At 34.5% G+C, this 20013-nt stretch overlaps 1 protein-coding gene across 4 annotated transcripts in view; it reads left to right on the top strand.

Moving 5' to 3' along the window:
* The first annotated feature begins 369 nt into the window (after positions 1-369).
* The window catches only part of LOC143069797 (proprotein convertase subtilisin/kexin type 6-like), a 46927-nt gene continuing 27283 nt past the window's right edge, over positions 370-20013 (top strand). For all 4 annotated transcript variants that reach the window (XM_076244600.1, XM_076244599.1, XM_076244598.1 and 1 more), the window contains exons 1-6: positions 370-542; positions 6321-6437; positions 10031-10111; positions 11307-11435; positions 12184-12248; positions 13066-13154. In XM_076244600.1, coding sequence (XP_076100715.1) covers positions 375-542; positions 6321-6437; positions 10031-10111; positions 11307-11435; positions 12184-12248; positions 13066-13154 — 649 coding nt within the window. In that variant the 5' untranslated portion in view covers positions 370-374. The remainder of the gene's footprint in view (positions 543-6320; positions 6438-10030; positions 10112-11306; positions 11436-12183; positions 12249-13065; positions 13155-20013) is intronic.

Raw genomic sequence — 20013 nt, 5'->3', positions numbered from 1 at the left:
ACAAGTATATAAAAACAATATATAAAAGGAAACATGTATCACTGTGTGTGTTATTTACTATCCCTGAATACCTTATTATGGTATTTTGTGTCTGGTCGTTATTTTTGCTTTTTGTGTATATTTTTAATTTTTTGTTCTTTTTTGTGTGTTGTTTCATTTTGGTTGCTATCTTATTTAGGTATACTCAACATATCAATTTATTCAAATCTAAATGCAGACAGAATAACATTGGAAAAATGCCGTTAAAAATTTACTGTCAGGGTATTTCCACTATGTAAAACAATATTTAGAAATGCAGTCATTCATAAAGTATAAATTTTAAACCTCAACATAGGTCATTTAAATAACCAAACCTAATCAGACCTGGAGATATCATGCACGTACATTTGTTAACTTTTATGTTCTGTTGTTTAAAAATGTACTACAGTGCTCCAGTTTTTGATGGAGAGTTTACAGGTCGAGTAGTAATAAACACAACCAATTCGGAAGGGTTTATTGATCGATTTATAACGAAACATGCTGGATATACATTTCTAAAAAGGGTACGTCGTTTTGTAAACACGGAATAATTTTTTTTCAAAAATTTTAATGTTATTGTATACCTATTACCAATGTTATTTCAACTGATCGGGCGGAGCTTATGTTTTAATTTGCATAAGGACAGTCTATTTGAAAATGTGTGTGATAAGGATGATTGCCGTTATAATTATTATTGAATTCTAATCACTAATCAGTGTCACCAAAGGCACATACAAAAGAACTGGGTGTATGGTATGGTGTATAATATTCGGTAGATATATATTATTTACCTTTTTTTCTTCTTAGTTTTTTCATTTCTAAATATCGGCTTTTTAATAGTTGTAACAGAGCTGGAGGGTATCATTTATCAGTTTATGATTTCTAAATATAAGAAACATAACCCCGTTGAATTTGACAATATACGGCACTAAAACTTCTACGAAAGTTTTTATTTTTAAAGTAGTACACTAAATCAAGTACTACCAAGATAGCACTCTCTGGTATACAGTCTAAGATAGTGATAATGACTGAGCCGAAGGCGAGGTCATTATCGCTGTCACAGTCAATACCGCTGTCCTACGGGCAGTCCATGTATCACGATAATGACCAGTTTTTAAGAACTATTATGTTTATTTCATTGAAGAACCATGTCTTTGAAAATTCTCATAAATTCAAAATGTCCAAAATAAACTCGAGTAGTTGTACGATTTCTATGGGAAACGATCGATTTCTATAGGAAAGATTGAAGACCAGTCGTAGTAATACTGCCATTAATTTAAGTGCAATTTTCAGAATACAAATACTTAATCAAGTTCTCTATAATTTTATTATTTACGAAAACATATGGTAAGCAATTCAACAACTTAAATATAATATTGAAAACAGGAATATCTTTTATTAAAGTGACATCTTTCAAAACAGGGAAACCACGCCCCATCGGTCATTAACAGAGAAACCACGCCCCAGCGATCATTAACAGACATTAGAATTTTAAAGTCATTATAAATGATGTTGTAGTATCCGGGGGTTAGTTTTAGGTCATCAGACAGACCATCAAGAGATGTCCGAAGAACTACCCAGAAACCATCCTCTTCCGGTTGAAACTAATGGCTATATGCAGACGTCTTTTATCACCAGAAGAGCAATCGGCCGTTCCTGACTGCAGGAACGACCATCCAAGGTAAATATCGGTCTTGAGATATACTCGGAATCACAACATTGGCGCTGCGAGCACTTATTTGCGTGGTGCATTGCAAGTAATTGCTTATTTTGTGATTTGAGGCGACGTTCGCTTCAACAGTGTTTCCCGCGGAAAAGGATTCGGGGGAAACCTTTACCGATCGTTTTTTGTTGTGTAATACTCTGGTAGAGAATATTGCATAACATTACAGGGGTTTTGCAGCGCGGTAGAACCCCTGTTTTTTGTGTAGCATTGAGTATTCGTTGTTTTTTCGTATTTTCAAGACGACTTGGATCACGTGACCTGGGAGGAACGGGGAACCAGTCGTGTTGTTAATTGTTCTGTTTACCTCTGATAACTGCAGACCAGAAGGACGGGTTACCAGTAGTGTTATTGTTCTGTTCTGTTTGCTTCCGCTACTAACCGCAGATCAGAAGGACGGGTTACCGTAAGCGGAAGTTTTATTATTCAATAAAAATAAAATAAAATAAAAACATCTGTATTATTAAAAGAGTTGGTTGTTGTTGTTTATTGATAAATAAATAAACTTGGTACAAAAACAGTGTTGATTATTTACAGTTACAAATGTCGGTTGTAAACCTAAACACTTGTAGCTTTCAAGAGTTACTCCAGCTCCCAGGTATAGGCATAAAAACTGGGGAGCAAATAATGGACATTAGGGAGAGCAAGGGCTTTGTGACCGAGTCAGACTTGTCCACTATCTCCCACCTACGAGTAACAAGGGGGCTCTTATCCAGGCTGGACTTCAGCCCAAATGGAGGTGGCCAAAATATTTGGCCACCACCTCAGGCCCAAGGCAGGCATGGTGAGATGTTAGACATGGGACACATTGCCCCACAGGGCACACCATCCCAAGTACAAGGCCAAGCTGCATTTAGGCAAGAAGCATGGCACCAGGGGCAAAGTTCGGGGCCCTTGGAAGGGCCCAGCCAGATGGACTCTGCCTTCCTTGAATATAGTTCAAACCCCGGGGATGCTAATGCTAGACCTGAACCCACAGGGAATTGGGATGGGGGCTACAGGGAACACTTACAGAAAAAAGAGTGGAGTCACCATGATATTGGTGACCCAAACCAAGGTAGTCCCTCTCACCACATGTACAGGGGTAGTATTGGGAACAAGCCGTTTTGGCCAGGTAAAGACAGTGCGTGGGACAAACATTCCCCGAACTATTGGGGCACACCTTCACACCCCATTGGTCACGCAAGCAACTATGCAGGTCAGAGGTCAGCACCCTGTACTCAACCAGCTTACACTGGTGGGGGACAGTACGAGATGGCCTGCAGTAAGTATGGCAAGGGGCAAGACAATAGGGGTGCGGACACAAGGCAGACCCCATCTTATGACAATGGGGATTGGCAACCCAAGAACCAGTATAATCAAGGGTATACAGCTGTGCTCCCACAAGGGGTCACCGCAGGGGTGGGCTATGGACAACAGGCCTACCCAGTACCAAATAATGAGGATAGGCCTATAGAAAACACAAGGGGACCTGACAACAGGGGTGGGGCACGAGGAACTTTAGGTGGCATCTCTAAAGTTACCAATGCCCCAAAAAATATTAAGTATGACGGGAAGGGCAACTGGCAGGCCTTTTTCACAAAATTTGCAAGGTATGCAGAAGTTTGTGAATGGGGTCCCCAGGAATGCAAGGACCAACTTTGCTGGTGTCTTGAGGGAAAAGCCAGTGAATATTATGCCCTCATAACAGAAAGAGACAGGGAGGTGAGTTATAGGGAGTTTGTGGAGAAGCTTCATAAGCGGTTTGGTTTCAAGGCGCCCCCTGAGACTGTCCAGGTCCAGTTTAACAATGCCCGGCAAGCCCCTGAGGAGTCTCCCGAGGACTGGGCTGATCGGGTGTTGTCCTTGTCCACCAGGGCATTTTGAAACCTCCCTGACGATTACATGTACGAGCAAGCCGTAATGCGACTGTGCCAGGGCATTGAAAACAAACAGTTGGGAGTGCAAATCTCTAACCTTCAGCCCCAAAGTATTGAGGAGGCCATAGATAAAATACGGCTTTTCCAACATAACACACAGGCAATATATGGTAAGCCAAATAGGCGTGAGGTTAGACAGGTAACTGATGGGCAGTATGGAGACCACCATGAGGCCTTCCGTGAGTATCAGGGGCCCCATGTAAGGGATACCATGGCCCTTGAGAGGGCCCCAGTCAGTACATGGAAAATTGAGTTAGAAAAGTCTAATAAGAAGTTTGAAAACAAACTTGGTCAAGTCCATGAAAAATTAGACGACATGATGGACCAATTCAAGCAACTCCTCACAAGCCCTATTGCAGGAAGCTGCCTACCTGGCAGACAGACAGGGACAGAAAGTTGCCACCACTGTGGGGGAAGGGGCCATTCCAAAATGGAATGCCCAAATGGAGGTAAATCCGTCTCAGGGTGTCCCTCCACTGATAGAGACCCTCCATGGGAGGGAGTGTGCTACCATTGTCTTAAGCCTGGACATGTTAAGAAGGACTGTCTGGATTTACAGGAGAGGGATAGAACTGTTACCTCCATAATTCAGTCAAGCAGAACAGCAACAAATCCATTAAACTTAAACGGGACTACTCAGGAGGCCGGAGTGAGTCCCCGCAAATGAAGTTAGGCCTCTCAGTAGTTGAGTCTGTACCCCAAGGCAGAGTAGCGGAGGTAGCTATAGTTGGCCCAGAGGACAGAGAGGGGAACAGAGAACCCAGAGTCATGGTTAAGGTTAGAGCAGAGAGTAAGTCAGAGCAATGCTCCAATTCTGACAAAGAGGTGTTAAAATGTCTCTGGAACATATTGGGACATGGTGCACCGGAGTTGGACCACAGCCTTCTCCCAGGTGGGTATTTGTTGGTTGAGGAAATCCTTAAAAGGGACCCAGGCTTTGACGGGTACTCCTTACCTGATATTCATAAACTGATCAAGGTTGATGTGGACAGGAGGTTCACTTTTATAAAGGACTCTGACAGTGGTTGTTGGAAAATAAGGGCCAACCAGGGGTATTCCTTGATGGTGGATACCCCAGCCATACCGTTAGTAGAGAAATGTGAGGTGCCCCAAGGCAACTTAGTTACTGCAGCATTGCTCACAGGCGACAAGGAGGGTTCAGTAGCCAATATTATGAGGAAACCCATAGGAGCTATTTTGGCAGTTGAGAATCACAGTAGCATTCAAAAGGTTGCTGCCACAACAGAGACAACTTTGGCAAGTGATGAGGAGGCCCAAGAAAGTTGGGACTCCACCTCAGACAGTGAGGCACATACCACTTTGGTAGAAGGGGCCAGTGATGAGAAAATAGTCACAGTGTTTCCTACTCCTGTTGTTGACGGAGGAATGACTGACAATACTGAAAACAGTCATACATCACTCACTTTCGAGGACCCTTCCTCAACGGAAGAAACTGACAGAAAAGCAGCAACAGAAAGCAACAGTGTGCTCAACAATAAAAAAGTTATAACTTTCAAATCTCCTGTCAACCAGGAATCTGTATACATTAATCCAGAAAGCCCCGATTTGGGATTGGGGCTACTTTTCAAAACAGATAATGTTGGCACTAGGAATTTCAATCAGCAGCAGCCGCCACCAGTAGACAGTGGAACGTCAGTCTTGTGTGTGAGCACAGTTAGATCGGGTCCCAACAGAAGACAGTGGGACCCTGGAATTCCTTATCTAAACAAAGGTATAAATACAGTGCAAGTGAGGAAAAATGAGAACAGGCTCTTCACGACAGAGAATGGATCAGTACAACCTCCTGGGTCCAACTATATAGTGGACCTGCAACCACTAAATGGACCGGTTCTAGTTTGTATAAAGACGGGGAAGAGTTGGCATACGATCCAGACAAGAACAATTCACAGTTGTAGTATCTTTTAGTTAATCAGTAGACCCATGGATACAAAGGGTCCGTTTTGGGGGGATAGGTTTTACACTTTTTAAAAAATTGTTAGGGGGATAGGGTATATACTTTTTTAAATGGATGCATATTTTCTCTAAATTTGGTATTATTTCCGTATTTTATTGATTTTGGGCGACAATCACAGGGCCCCCCTCAGTAGAGGGGGCCTTATTAATAAAACTGGGGGGAGTGTAGTATCCGGGGGGTTAGTTTTAGGTCATCAGACAGACCATCAAGAGATGTCCGAAGAACTACCCAGAAACCATCCTCTTCCGGTTGAAACTAATGGCTATATGCAGACGTCTTTTATCACCAGAAGAGCAATCGGCCGTTCCTGACTGCAGGAACGACCATCCAAGGTATATATCGGTCTTGAGATATACTCGGGATCACAACAATGTAAACAATTGCAGAAACATAACAAGCGTATAAATTAGTTTAATATTTGCTCAGATTATCTAAATAGCTGGATATTTTATAATCAATATGTATGCGTCTGGCGTGCAATATTTAATCGTGATATGTTCACAAAGCTTGTATTGTTACATATACTTTCCGCAAAATGAGAGGGTGCATAAATTAATTATGTTTGATTTTTCGCTTTTTTTTTTTGGGGAGGGGGAGGGGGTGTAAATGCATCGATAAAAGTCGAAACAATTCCCATTCAATGATCATGATGATTTTCAACTGTTTATAATTATTTCTTGTACAGTTTCAGATAGGGAGACACGAATACTTTGTATTTGAAATTAATGATACGCAGCGCACACGTAAAATCAGTAAGGAGATAGAAGACTTCGACATTAAAAATTTAAAACTGGATTCTGAGGTACATTTTTTATGATTGATGCAAATAAATAATTAAAATATGGGTACTTAATTGGTTGTCTATCTATCTATATAATTTCATTGAAAAGCCAGTTGTTATCCATTCTTTATATTTGTCCTATTAATTTCGCTTTTCTCTATTCTTAATAATTATACCATTCATTTCGTTTATCTCTATACTTAAAACCCCATCCACACCGTCATAAAGCGCAATTATTTTACAAATCTTAAATACATATACATGTGTTAGATACAGAACAAAGATAACAATAACGCAGACTGGTAACAACCGATGCCGTATAGTTTTATTCTGCACGAGTAGTCAGGTCGATATCCGAGGACCTTGAACTGACTACAAGTGCAGAAAAAGTATACGACTGTTTGTTACCATCCCGTTTATTTTTTTTACTTTTGTTGTGTATTTAAATTGTACCACGTTTCTGACAAGAAAGTAGTTTTTTTTTCATTTAAGACGATTGCATAATAAAAAAAGATTGAACATAAAACAATTTGCATACCGGTGTATGTACCACGATGTTTGGAGAAATTTAGTCTTTAAAAAAATTATCGATTTTGAGTTAACACATGTAACTCTGGTGCCTAAATTCTACCAGATGTGTGCGAGTAAAATTACTGCTTCTTCATTTTGCCTCCTCCCTACCCATTTTGATAGTGGGGGATAGCCTCTTTCCTGACTCAACCCCCCCCCCCAAAAAAAAAAAAATACTAACAGATTTAAGACATCAAAAAATTCAACAGCGTATGAAATAATTTAGTAAAACCTTCAAGAGACTGTTTGTGCTAACACAATTCGACTTGTAAAGCAAATTCCTTGAACATGAAGAGAAAAAAGGAACCCTCCGTATAGTTCGATTTGGACTATTTTAAAGATTTTAGCTTAACTATAAGCAAATCCGCGAGAGGTTTGTACATGGAAACATTTTATTGTTTCGCATCACGATGCAGAACTATTAGTTTCAGTCGACATACACGCCATCTTGAATTACTTACTTATGACATGACAGATTCTGATTTGTTGCATGATGATGCGGTTAAGATACAGCAACAACTATTGGCTTAAATAAGATGAAGAATAACAGACTTTTTTCGTCCAGGACTAGACATCAAATGCCGGAAAATTAACTATGTGTACTTCATTTCCGACCAACTGTCATTAATTCATGTTCGTTTTATTATGCATATACTTCACAGATACATTCAATATTGAAATATCAATTATTAATACGTGTTTATTTGCTTTGTTGCTCTGCAATTTGCACGATTTGCTTTGCTAAACAATGTTCCTATAAAATGTTTACAAAAATGCATTTTCTGTATTTTATAACTTCTGCCAAACTAGGTACACCTCAAGAGTCTTGTCTATATTTATAGTTGTTTTAATTTTTTTTTAAAAGCATTGGTGTATAACGCACACTCTTAAAGTACATCCATTTTATATCAATCAATATATAAAAATACCACATTTCCAATACTAATTCAACAACCAAATGCACACATGTTACCTTAAATTAGGATAGAGCGAAGCAGTTCATAGCTTTTTAGAAAGCTCAAACTTGTGGTTGCAGTTACTCTTGCAGTCAGTAATTCCGTAGACACTTTATTCAATTTCAACATTTTGGGACAAAGTTAGCCTATTTGTAAATATAATTTTTATGAACACTTTTCATATATATTATATTTTAAAAACAAGGTAATAAGGTCACAAGATGTACGATAAAGTGCCTAGGAACTCACTGAATGCACGAGTGACTTTATTCATAAAGAGAGTCCGTGTAACACACGTTATTGTACTGCTTTTTTAGAGCTCTGCTGGGGGCAAAGTCGTACAAATATATATACATATTAGCCATACACGATTAGAGAAATATAAGTAATACCATGTGTAGGTATTAGAGTGATTACAAATCTACAAATGAAATAATAGACTAATAAGGCCACACCAATTTAATTTCTTGTTCTACGGATTTTGGACTCCAAAAATTGGGGCGAGCGAGCGATTTGAACATTTTAATAAAAAATATTTAATTTGCAAATTTTTGAGGCGAAGCCAAGTCATAATCATGTTGGGAACAACCCCTTAATGTTATGAATATCCCTTTTATGAGGGGTCAATATAAGTTATAATGTATTTTTTTGTAAAAAAAAAACACTTTTTAGTACAAAAGGGCTCATATTTTCCCAAAGAACTATATATCTATCTGGTATTAAATGGTCAAAACATGTCCAAGAATTTTAACCATGTTAACAAATTTACTTTAACAGTTGAATATTATTCAAAATAAGTGAACCCCTCTTTTAGAAAAGTTGTTTAAAATATGATGTATTTCTCCTCTTTTTGTGTAAACAATTCTAAGTTTTCAAAGGTTTTGTATATTAGCACTATACAAATCATTGGTATTTCTATTTTCATTTCTTCAACAGTAATATGACCCCATGTCTGAGGGAAGGTTGTTCCAAACCTGATTATGATAACAAACACAGGTCAAAGTACGGCCTTTCACACAGAGATTTGATCCAGACCAAACAGCAAGCTATAAGGGCTCCCATAATTATTAGTGTACACAATTCGAACAGGAAAACCAACTATCTAATTTATATATCCAAACGGGAAAATACCAATGAACTAAATCAACAAACGATAACTGTTGAACGACAGGCCCCTGAATCATGCAATCAGGACAGGTGCATAAACATGCAGCGGCTATGGATAGTTCTGTTTCACCAGCATACAATATAATTGCAGTTGAAGGCAAATCCTTCAGAAGTTCTTTGTACTTTATTCTAACAACGGACATTTTTTGATAGGTAATATAGGTAAGGGGGAAAGAAACCAATGTTTTGCTCTGTACAGGTATTTCCGCTGTTATACATTTATATCGGAGCACTTCCTCTTTGGATACATTGGTTTCATGCTGAAACAAATATTCTCACAGATATTTACACAGGGAGGTGGGGTGTTTATAGGTTGAAAATCGTTATACATGTTAGGCTGTGATTTTAAAAACAAATGTTGATATCTTTTTATAATATTTACAAAAAACAACGGTGCGGGAAATGGACATGATTAAATTTCCAGATGCGGGAAGCGGGAATATAAAAAAAAATTAAAAAAAAAATCTGTTTTGAAAAAAAATAGGTGCGGGCGGATCCGTCGAACAAGGAATTAAATTGGTGTGGCCTAATAATTCAAAATTTTACAAAAACGTTATGTTTTTGTTTCAACTTCCTTTAAAACACATGTACTTAAAATTTCGTTGTTTAAGAGTTTTAGATTTTGGTATCTATTTTAGATTTATATTTCAATGAATACTATATTGTTCTTAATCTGAGTAAATTGTTACAAACTATATAACATATAATCCTATGATTGTGCTAACTAAGATCTACGTCATGTTGGGTAAGATCCAGTATCAATTTGACTGATTGAGATCATATACATTCATGTGATAATTATGACCTTTTGTTTGAATACCAATGTCAGAAAATACGTGTATATGTTTTTAAATTACTCGCTGATTGTTTACAATAAGTGTGGTCCAGTTCAGATAAGTGCATTATTGTTCACTGTTTTAGGTAGATTTTGTAAATCAAGAAAAAAGATATCGTAGAGTACCAAAGACAGATGACACAGAATGGTCAAATTTGTGGCACTTGGTAAGAGATTAAAGAAGAGTTTCCCTTATCATGACTTGTATCAATTTATTTAATGAAAATTATAAAACGGTAAATGTATTGGTTTTCAGAAGAATACAAAACCAGCTCTTATTGTTCGGGAAACTGTCCTATGGCTATGGTTACTCAGTCATGGATTTTGCTATCACAAATTAATTGAAAGTTTACTAACTTATTTCGTAGATAGAAAGATTTGGTACAGAATTTTTTGGCTCTACCTGTATAATTTTTAAAACAATGGGATATCACACTCTCAGTGTTTATGGACTTGGATTTCGGTATTTTTGTTATACTATTTAGATACGACCGATGTAAACCCATTGATACTTTGAATAAACTTATTCTTAAAGGTTATCAATTTAACATCGTAGTAAAATCTTGATAATTTTATCGGAAGAAACATGGGTTATGTAGGTATTTGTACTCAGAATCTTACATTCTGTCAATATTATTCACTTATATTTTGGTATTGCACAAAGTCATACGTTTCATAGACTGTTAATGACGTCTTTACACTAAATTTGTTGAATTTTTACTGATCGATTCTGGGTTAACACGATTTAGTTGTTAGTTGTTATTAGCTTTGAACTTGCTTTTGGTAACTGTGAGTACTTTCATGTCGAACTTAGTGTCTATAGTTTTTATGTTAGTTGTTGTTTATGCTTTGTATTGATTTTTTAGCTCAGACATTTACAACTGATTTTGTTTTTTGTTTTTTCTTGTGTTGTGCTGTTAAACCTGTCCAAGGAGAGATGACCGAGGGCTCACACACATGTTTAACACTGCCATATTGTTTATGTGTCTGCCCCAAGTCAGGAGTTTGTATTTAAGTGGTTATTGATGGTTCATTTCATGATATCGTGAATTGTTTTGTAAATGAGAATTTATGTTTTCTCGTTTGAATTGTTTCACATTTTTCATTTATTTGTCAACTAAAGCTGACCGTAAGACATGTTTTTTTTTTTTTTTTTTTGTTTATTGTTAAAGGCAGTTATAATGAAATATCTTGAACTATGGTAGATAGATGGCTCCTTGACAATCATACCACATGTCCTCGATTTTATATATACAATTATTATTTATCTACAAATCAGATGTTTTTAACACATAAACTGTCGATTTATGGTTGAATATGATTTCATACATAACGTTGTAATATTCAATCAATATTTTACAGAATGATGACGTATCACCTTCTATGAAGGTCAATGAAGCTTGGAATGCTGGTTATACCGGAAGTGGAATAACAATTGCTATCCTTGACGATGGTTTACAGACCGATCATACTGACTTAGACGCAAATGTGGTATTTGAAATTGGTTTCTTCTTTTTGTAATATTAGATATAAGGATTATTCCGTGCACGGTGAGATTAGATGCATATGTTTGTTATATCATTCATTCTTATTGCTAATGTTGCAGTAATTTTTTTCTATTTTGTTATTATTTTATCGATTTAATTGCGAATAGGGACATGCAAAACACAAAAAAGGGACATAACCAATAGGAAACGAAAAATCGTCCCTTTTGTCATAAATGTGTGTGTGTAGTTTACCGTGTAAAGCTGCAATATCTAAATCTTGAAAAGGACAGTTATTTCCTTTTACATTTTAATTAGCTTAAGAAAGTTCATTAAGGTAATTTTTGGCAGTATATTTAGAAAATGTTTGATTTTTTAACGAAAAACATCATCAATATAACGGTAAGTTTTGTTGAATTTATCAATTCAATGCTATTTAGTCTGGTCTTAGCTGCATTTATTTATAATCTGGGATTCATAACAGTACAAGATCAAATCTCCAATTAAAGTAATGAACAAGATCAAATCTGCAATTAAAGTAACGAAATTGATGCCCATAGGCATACCTACCACCTGCTGAAAAACTTTATTGCTGTTATGTATATTAATGTTGTCAAGGAGAAAATTAACAGCATCATCTCACCTTCATTGAGTATATCAGGCATATCTACCTTTCACATTAAAGAAGTTTGTTTCTTATTCTAGAAATAGGCGTATTCTTTTTATACTTTACCTCATTTATGTTTTAATTTCAGGACACAGTGAACGATTATGATTATCAAAGTACAGATGATAATCCGATACCCGATGTTGGTGACAGGTATGGCAAAAAAAAATCGATGACGTTGGTATAAGATATGTAATTCGTATGTACAAAATAAATGTAGTATCAGAAAAATATCCCTGTTTTCACGTTTACTGAGCTACTAGACAATGACATTTTTATCAAATATGTGATATAAAAATTATGTTTCTGATATATTCAACCTTTCCTGTTTAGACCATTTTTGGTAATATCCTTTTTGCATGGCTCGGTATTTATATATCCCATCATTGTGTTAATTGTCACTTTTTATATGTTTATCTTTATATCTACTTACATGATTTGTCTATAGAGTGTCTATATGTTAGTTTATTACACATTATTGTCAATATGACAGAATTCTATGCGACTGTCATACAAGTGACAGGTTTACATAGCTATTATCCACCAATTTCTACATAAAGAAATGCCTGGACCAAATCCGGAATATGACATTTGTTTTCCATTCGTTTGATTTGTTTTGAACTTTAGATTTTGCAGTTTGATTAAGGACTCTTCTATGGTGGCCGGTTAAGGCCATTTCGCGTTTTCGCGTTTTCGCCCTTTATATTCTACAGGGCGTTAACGCGAAAACGCGAAATCGCGAAATGGCCTTAACCGGCCACCATACTTTTCGTTTAAAATATTCACTGGAGTTCGGTATTTTTGTTATTTACTATTTGTAGAGAAGAACATAACTTGAAAAATACAAAATACGCGTTGATTATACTCGTGTAATTTATGTAATCAAACGTCGCTGAAAAAGCTCGTGTAAAGAAATTCAATAGATAACCCATTATCTCAAGCGTTATAAATACCTTTTTTCTTTTCTAAGCCATGGTACAAAAGTAGCAGGTTTGATAGCTGCAGAAAAGGATAACAACGAATGCACAGTAGGAATAGCATATGAATCAACTATAATTGGTAAATATGAGTTGTTATATCGCATAGTTACACCAGTTCAATAAGCACTCGAAGTAAAAGTAGTTTACCAATGTTAAAATCTCCTATAGCAGTTACGAAATCTTAAAGGTTGAAACCATAACCGGAAAATCAAACAGACTTTAAGGTGGTACCTAACACTACAGTGAGATAACTCTGTAAAATCAGATAAACGTTTTAATTACGTTGTGTTGTTAAGGGAATATTAAGCTTCTCAGTGATCAAAATAAGTGTTTGTCAAGCTGCTATATAACTTGTATAATTTTTCTGATAAAACGGTTGGTTCAAATTTGTTCAAATTCTTATATTTTTGTTAAAGGTCCAAGTAAATACTTAAAAATTACTTAATAAAAATTAAACGAGCCAAATTAATTTTAGTTAAAGTGTTGGGTACCACCTTAAAAGGAACAAGACCCGATGCATTGACAGGGTCAGCTTTTCCTGTTTTACATGACTCACTGCCATACCACCCCACTCTCAAATCAACATGTCATAATGGGGAATAAGATACAGTTTGTAAATTTAAATGATATACGACAATTCTGGTACTATAGTATCTAAGGATCTAAGAACGAGAAAACATAGTAGTGAGTTAATAGACAACCATAGCGTATCGGTCACACAATTTGTGGTGCTGACCAAAAAATGGTAATTTTTGAAATCTCAAGAAGAGATTTTATATGAATTTATAGGGTTAAATATACTTACCATGAAATTACATTTATATTATATAGAATATGTTTGCTTTCACAACATGTTCTCATCGCAATTAACTAGGTGATTAAAAATTACATCCATGAGATGTACTCACCTACGTCATAGTTCACCTGTGTAACATACACTAGCTTTAGTTTTAATTTGTCGTTTAATTGAATAATTTCAATTAAGTGAACAAAAAACTGAATTTATTCCAGGGGTGGTGGTGGATTGTGGTAAGTATATTTAACCCTATAAATTCATATAAAATCTCTTCTTGAGATTTCAAAAATTACCATTTTATATGAATTTGGTTAAATATACTTACCATGAAATTACATTTATATTATATAGAATATTTACTGATTAACAAGCAGTATTTCATTTGGTGGAGGATAAATTCTCTCACACACATACAATTTCAACATATAAAAAATTATGTGAAATTTTTTAAAAAGTAACTCCATTAAATTTTGTAAATACGGATATTAGTAAAAACCGAAATTACTGAATTTATTATACAATGAAGCTATGCTGCATAACTATATGTATCAATGGCAAACTTTGCAGATTGTATAAATACAAGTATGCAAAATTAATAGACTTGATGTAGAGTTGTCTCAATGGCACTCACATGTATATATACCCCATCTTTCTATATCTGATGAATAAATAATCTGCAGGTCAGTATAGAAATAATTATATTAAAGCTCCTTCATTATGAGCTAAATGTGTTGTAATATTTATGCAACAGTAAATAAGCATTTATTTCTGAATAGGTTGTTCTTGTTGCTTGTACAAATCGACAAGAACTAATCCAACCTTAATTTCATTACTTTCCACTTTGAAACTTAAGTTTATTTGGAAACATTATTACCTTTCTTTAACTTTCCATTGTTTTCTCTATGTTAATATAATAACAGATAATATATGATTGCTGTCATCTTTTGATAACCTGATCAATATCACATCTTTGGAAATAAATTCTTTTCTACTTAATTAAAGAATTATAATCAATTAAAATATACTTTGTAAATAGGTGTCCTTAATACAATCAAAGTTTATTAAAGACTCAAACCAAAGTTGTTTCATGATTATGCTAAATCTGGATTAATCTTTAAACTTTTTTAAAGTTATAGTCCCTGAGAATTTGCTTCTCTGCTAGATATACTACTTTTAATATTTTATAGATTTAGAATAAAATATTTTCATCAAGAGAAGTCTTGTACTATTGTATAATGACAATTCTCTAAACTGACTAAATTTAAAAAATCTGATAAAATTTCTATGAGTGGTAGAACCTTTGAATACAATGTCTACCATTTCAACCATGACCCATATTTTTTGTTTTGTATTGGACTACTCAAGTGTAAAAATACAGAAAAGGACAAATCAGTGGAAAAGTTTCAGTATACATGTTTCCATTGATATACTGCTTCCACAGAACATTTGGATGTTGAGCTGAATTAAAGCCAGGATTGTTGTCCTTATAAGTCCAAAAAGAATGCTAACAGATGATTTTCTCCAGCTATGAAAAATCTGTCTAAAATAAAATGTTTTGATATTTCTTATTAACATTTGACAACGGTTAACTTTCTAGAATATCTTGCCATGTACAGTTCCAAATTTAAAGAAAACAAAAATTTGACATAATGAACAACTCTTGTATATTGCTCTTGATAATTGTTTATATTAATTTCAGAAATTATTTCGCTATCAGAAATACTAAAATGCAACTTGTCAAATATAGATCTATAGTTGTATTTAAAGAAAAACACTTGTTTGGCAATATGGAAAACACTTGTACTAACTTGCAGTATCCTTCAGTGTTCTTAGTTATTTCAGAAATGGTTTCACTATCAAAAATGCTCATTTTATTTCTGTCTTGGTTCACCTCATCTGAATCCTATACATTCTGATATGATTCAATATATATCAACCAAACAGCTTTTGGTAGTATTTTGTGACTTCAACCCAGTCATTTGGTTAACTTAGTCACTCAGAAGAATTTTGCATTTGTCCCCAGATTTGGCAAAAACAAAATTAATGTGATTTAAATAATCACATCTTTCAAAACAAAATTGAATCAAAATTCAAAGTAATTGTTTAAAATAAACACATTTCAATTTTGTGTAGCATATTCTTGCATAAGATACTAACTCTATGCTATATATTTATATTATTCTGGCTGGTAATATGGAAATTGAAAAGTGAATAATTACCATCAATTCCGAGGTTAAAATCACATGCATTCGGAAAACCTTCCTGCATATAGATAATACACAACTTGACTTTGACCAGACTAGATTTTTGTAACTTTATGCTTATAATGAGCAAAAATAAAAAATAAACAGTGACATTTTAATATTTAGGTATAATATTAAGAAAATGTCTCGCATTTGATTTGATATAATCATGGAATTATCATACTATATTTTACTTCCATGTACTATTCTTAGACTATTGAAAGCTATTTGCTAACTATTAATCAGTCTTTTAAATAAATTGCTTTTCCTACATTTTGCTGTTAGATTAACTGCTTCTACACTGGTGCTAAAATTTGAGAACCAATTGAAATATATATATATTATATGTTTATATTGGTACATCATGTGTTACTCCAAAAAAAAACTCTTCTTTTTTTTCTGCATCTCGTAAAGACTGACTAAATAAAAGGTTTATATAAAGAGCTGTATAATAGATAGTTTCAAATCTTGAGAACTACTTCAATTTCCTAGACCATGTCTAGCATTTTAAATAAATCCTGCATCCACAATGCTTTAAATCTTATTTATTTATTTACCAATATTTTACTAATTTTTTTTACAAGATCTAAATTAATGATAATCTTGTTTCTATAAATCAGCATATTTGAGTCCTCTATACTTCAGAATTCTGAATCAATATTTAACTCTAGGAAAAACAATGTGTAGCCATTGCATAAACTGTTGGGTTCTACCAGAGACATATAATACATATTATTATAAATATGTCTCTCAGGTTCTACCAATCTCACATTAAGAATAAAACAGACCCAATGAATGAATCCTTATAGCAGAAACTTGCCCATCTGTTGGCATTGCTTAGAAAACTTAAGATGTAAATTAAGGCATAATTTTCTATCTTAAAAAGAACATCCAAACTCCTTTTGATTTCATGATTGGAAGATATATGTATAATTTGACAGTGATTCCCATATAGTGAGGGTAAGATAGTCTCTTAAGTCTTACGTTATCACCTCTTTTTTGTGTACTCAAAACAAAACAGAATTAGTACATATTATATTTAATAAATGCATTGGCAATGTACACTCTGAATTATGTAATCAATATATAAGCCATTACCTTGAATGAGTCTTTGTGAAATGCATCATGGCATCCCCTAAACTCTTTATTCAATAGACAATCTAATGTTTACATAAAAACATATAAAAGCCTTTGTTTCCTTACTGCCGACAAAAACAAACAATTGGTTATAGCAGTTCATACTTATAATATTCATGTTCTTCTTGTCATAAGTAAACTGACATTGAAATTTAATATTAGTAAAAAGAGTTGTCACAAGCTATCAACTGTATTTAGAACAGTGCTCCATTCTTACTGTCTCCATGTCTGTTAGAGCATTGGAGAATTATTTATCAGTAGAAAAAATAATTAAATATTTACAGCAATTTGCTGTTCTGGAAAAATATTTCAGGCTTCTAGAATTACTGTCCTGATTTAAACTGGACATATTTAAAAGAAGTATGTATTGGTATGCTTAAACTACAATCACATTTGTATTGTACTACGGTAGATAACAATGTATCATTTTAGTGTCTTTAATATCTGTCTTGACTATTTCCAGACACTTGTTCAATATATTTTCAATATGAGCAAATATGTTAATTGACTAAACTGTTGGTTCATCACAAAAAACAATGTGCAACCAAATATTAGCTATGCTTGTGTTGTTTTAAAATATAATAAAAGTAGACATAATGTTCCCTGGGTGGAAGGATGTCTAGAAAAGTCAGATAGACCTGGACTTAAATTCACTAGTCTGATTCTAATTTATTTTATTTGCAACAATCATCCACGTGCAATTCTATGCTCCATAAATATCAATGTGCAATCAATAAATAGTTATGATTTAATTTTATGTAAGATATCAAATCTGTATTTTATTAGAATGAATGCAACTTATAGATTCTAAATCATGCATGTTGTTCTAGTTCCTATGTTTCCTGTATGAAACATGTCAACATTAATCAAATAGACTTGGGCAAAATCCCTATTCTATTTTAAGTCTATAGTGATCCATTGAGCACGTTTTATTTTCAATAAATATGGTTTACGTTCCCTGAATGGAAGGTTAACCAAAAAAAACATCATCAGTTGTGGGCAAAATCCCTATTCTGATTGTGATGTATTTATCAACTGTTAAAACAGTATCACTGTTGGTCTACGCTCCCTGTATGGAACGTTTTCCAAATAAAACAATCAGAAATGGGCAGATTCCCTTTTCTGATTGAAATTTATTGAACCAATTGAGGTTCTAGTCACAATAGTGGTATACGCTCCCATACGGACGTTATCCACATTAAAATAATCAGATCTGGTCAAAATACCTATTCTGATTTAATAGTTATGTGTTTACACAGTCTCGTGTACCAGGTGTACACGTAACAGACTGCAAATTGTAAACAATCGAACCAATTGAGGTTCTAGTGACAATAGTGGTATACGCTCCCATACGGACGTTTTCCACATGAAAAACAATCAGATCTGGTCAAAATACCAATTCTGATTTTTAAATAGTGATGTGTTTACACAGTCTCGTGTACAGACTGCAAATTGTAAACAATCGACTTTATCCAAACTTTACACTCGACCCGTTTCGTAGCATTGCTCTAATGCAGTGAAAAATCCGGTCAGCTGAGCGTGAAAAAAAAAAATAAACATCCGTTTAAAAATATATCTTTTTAAAAACGTAGCACTCACGTAACATGTCCGATTTTGACAGCTAAATTCTGCCTTTCCTCGGACCCGATTTAATGTTTGAAAATGGCGGCTAAACAAAGGTCATTTTCTATGTCGTCGTATTTCCAGACTCGTAAGCTGTAAAAATGACGAAAACGTGCATATCAGAAACTTGGCAGAAGCGCTGTATTCTGATTCACATTAAATTAATCGTATACCGATATTCCGAAAACAAATAATGTCTTTTATAAAACATAAGGATTTTCAACAGTAAACTGTTAAAAATCCTTGCCGACGAGAAACATGCGTTCTCTTGAACGCAAAAATTAAAACTAAAGCTAGTGTATGTTACACAGGTGAACTATGACGTAGGTGAGTACATCTCATGGATGTAATTTTTAATCACCTAGTTAATTGCGATGAGAACATGTTGTGAAAGCAAACATATTCTATATAATATAAATGTAATTTCATGGTAAGTATATTTAACCAAATTCATATAAAATCATGGAGTGTCGTTTGCGGTCGTTCGTCCTCAGTTGGAAAATTTTTCGTGTTAGGAGCTCACCCCAATGTATGAAAACCGTATAGCGTTAACATTTACGATCGTAACGTATTTATATTGGTATGTTAACTATATAAGAGGATATGATACTGCTCAGAAATTTAAAGTTGACAATAAGAAAGTTAGAATCATGACGTTTGTCTTAACGCTTTTGGTTAAAGTTGTCCATATATGTCAGTCGGTAAACTATTGTTACCTCTTATAATAGCTAGACGTCAAAACAAGAGTGATGATATGCCGGAGCTGCGATAGGTAAAACATAACAAGCATCTTTCCATGTTTTCATTAAAATCCGAAATGGAGGATAGTCATTCAATCGATTTACGAGATTTGAAAATAAGATCTCACAAAACATGTTTAGACCCGGCGCATTTTTGCGCCTGTCCCAAGTCAGGAGCCTCTGGCCTTTGTTAGTCTTGTATGTTTTTTTTTAGTTTTAGTTCATTTTTATGTTTTGGAGTTAAACAAATAAGTATGACGTCCATTTTCAATGAACTAGTACGTATTTTTATTTAGGGGCCAGGTGAGGACCACCTTTGGGTTTGGATTTTCTCGCTGGTTTGAATACCCATTGGTGGCCTTCGCCTTTTTGTTGATGTTTGATCGGGTTGTTGTCTCT

The sequence above is a fragment of the Mytilus galloprovincialis genome, chromosome 3, assembly GCF_965363235.1.
Source record: "Mytilus galloprovincialis chromosome 3, xbMytGall1.hap1.1, whole genome shotgun sequence".
Taxonomy (NCBI): Eukaryota; Metazoa; Mollusca; class Bivalvia; order Mytilida; family Mytilidae; genus Mytilus; species Mytilus galloprovincialis.
This window is presented reverse-complemented; position numbering and strand designations above follow the sequence as displayed.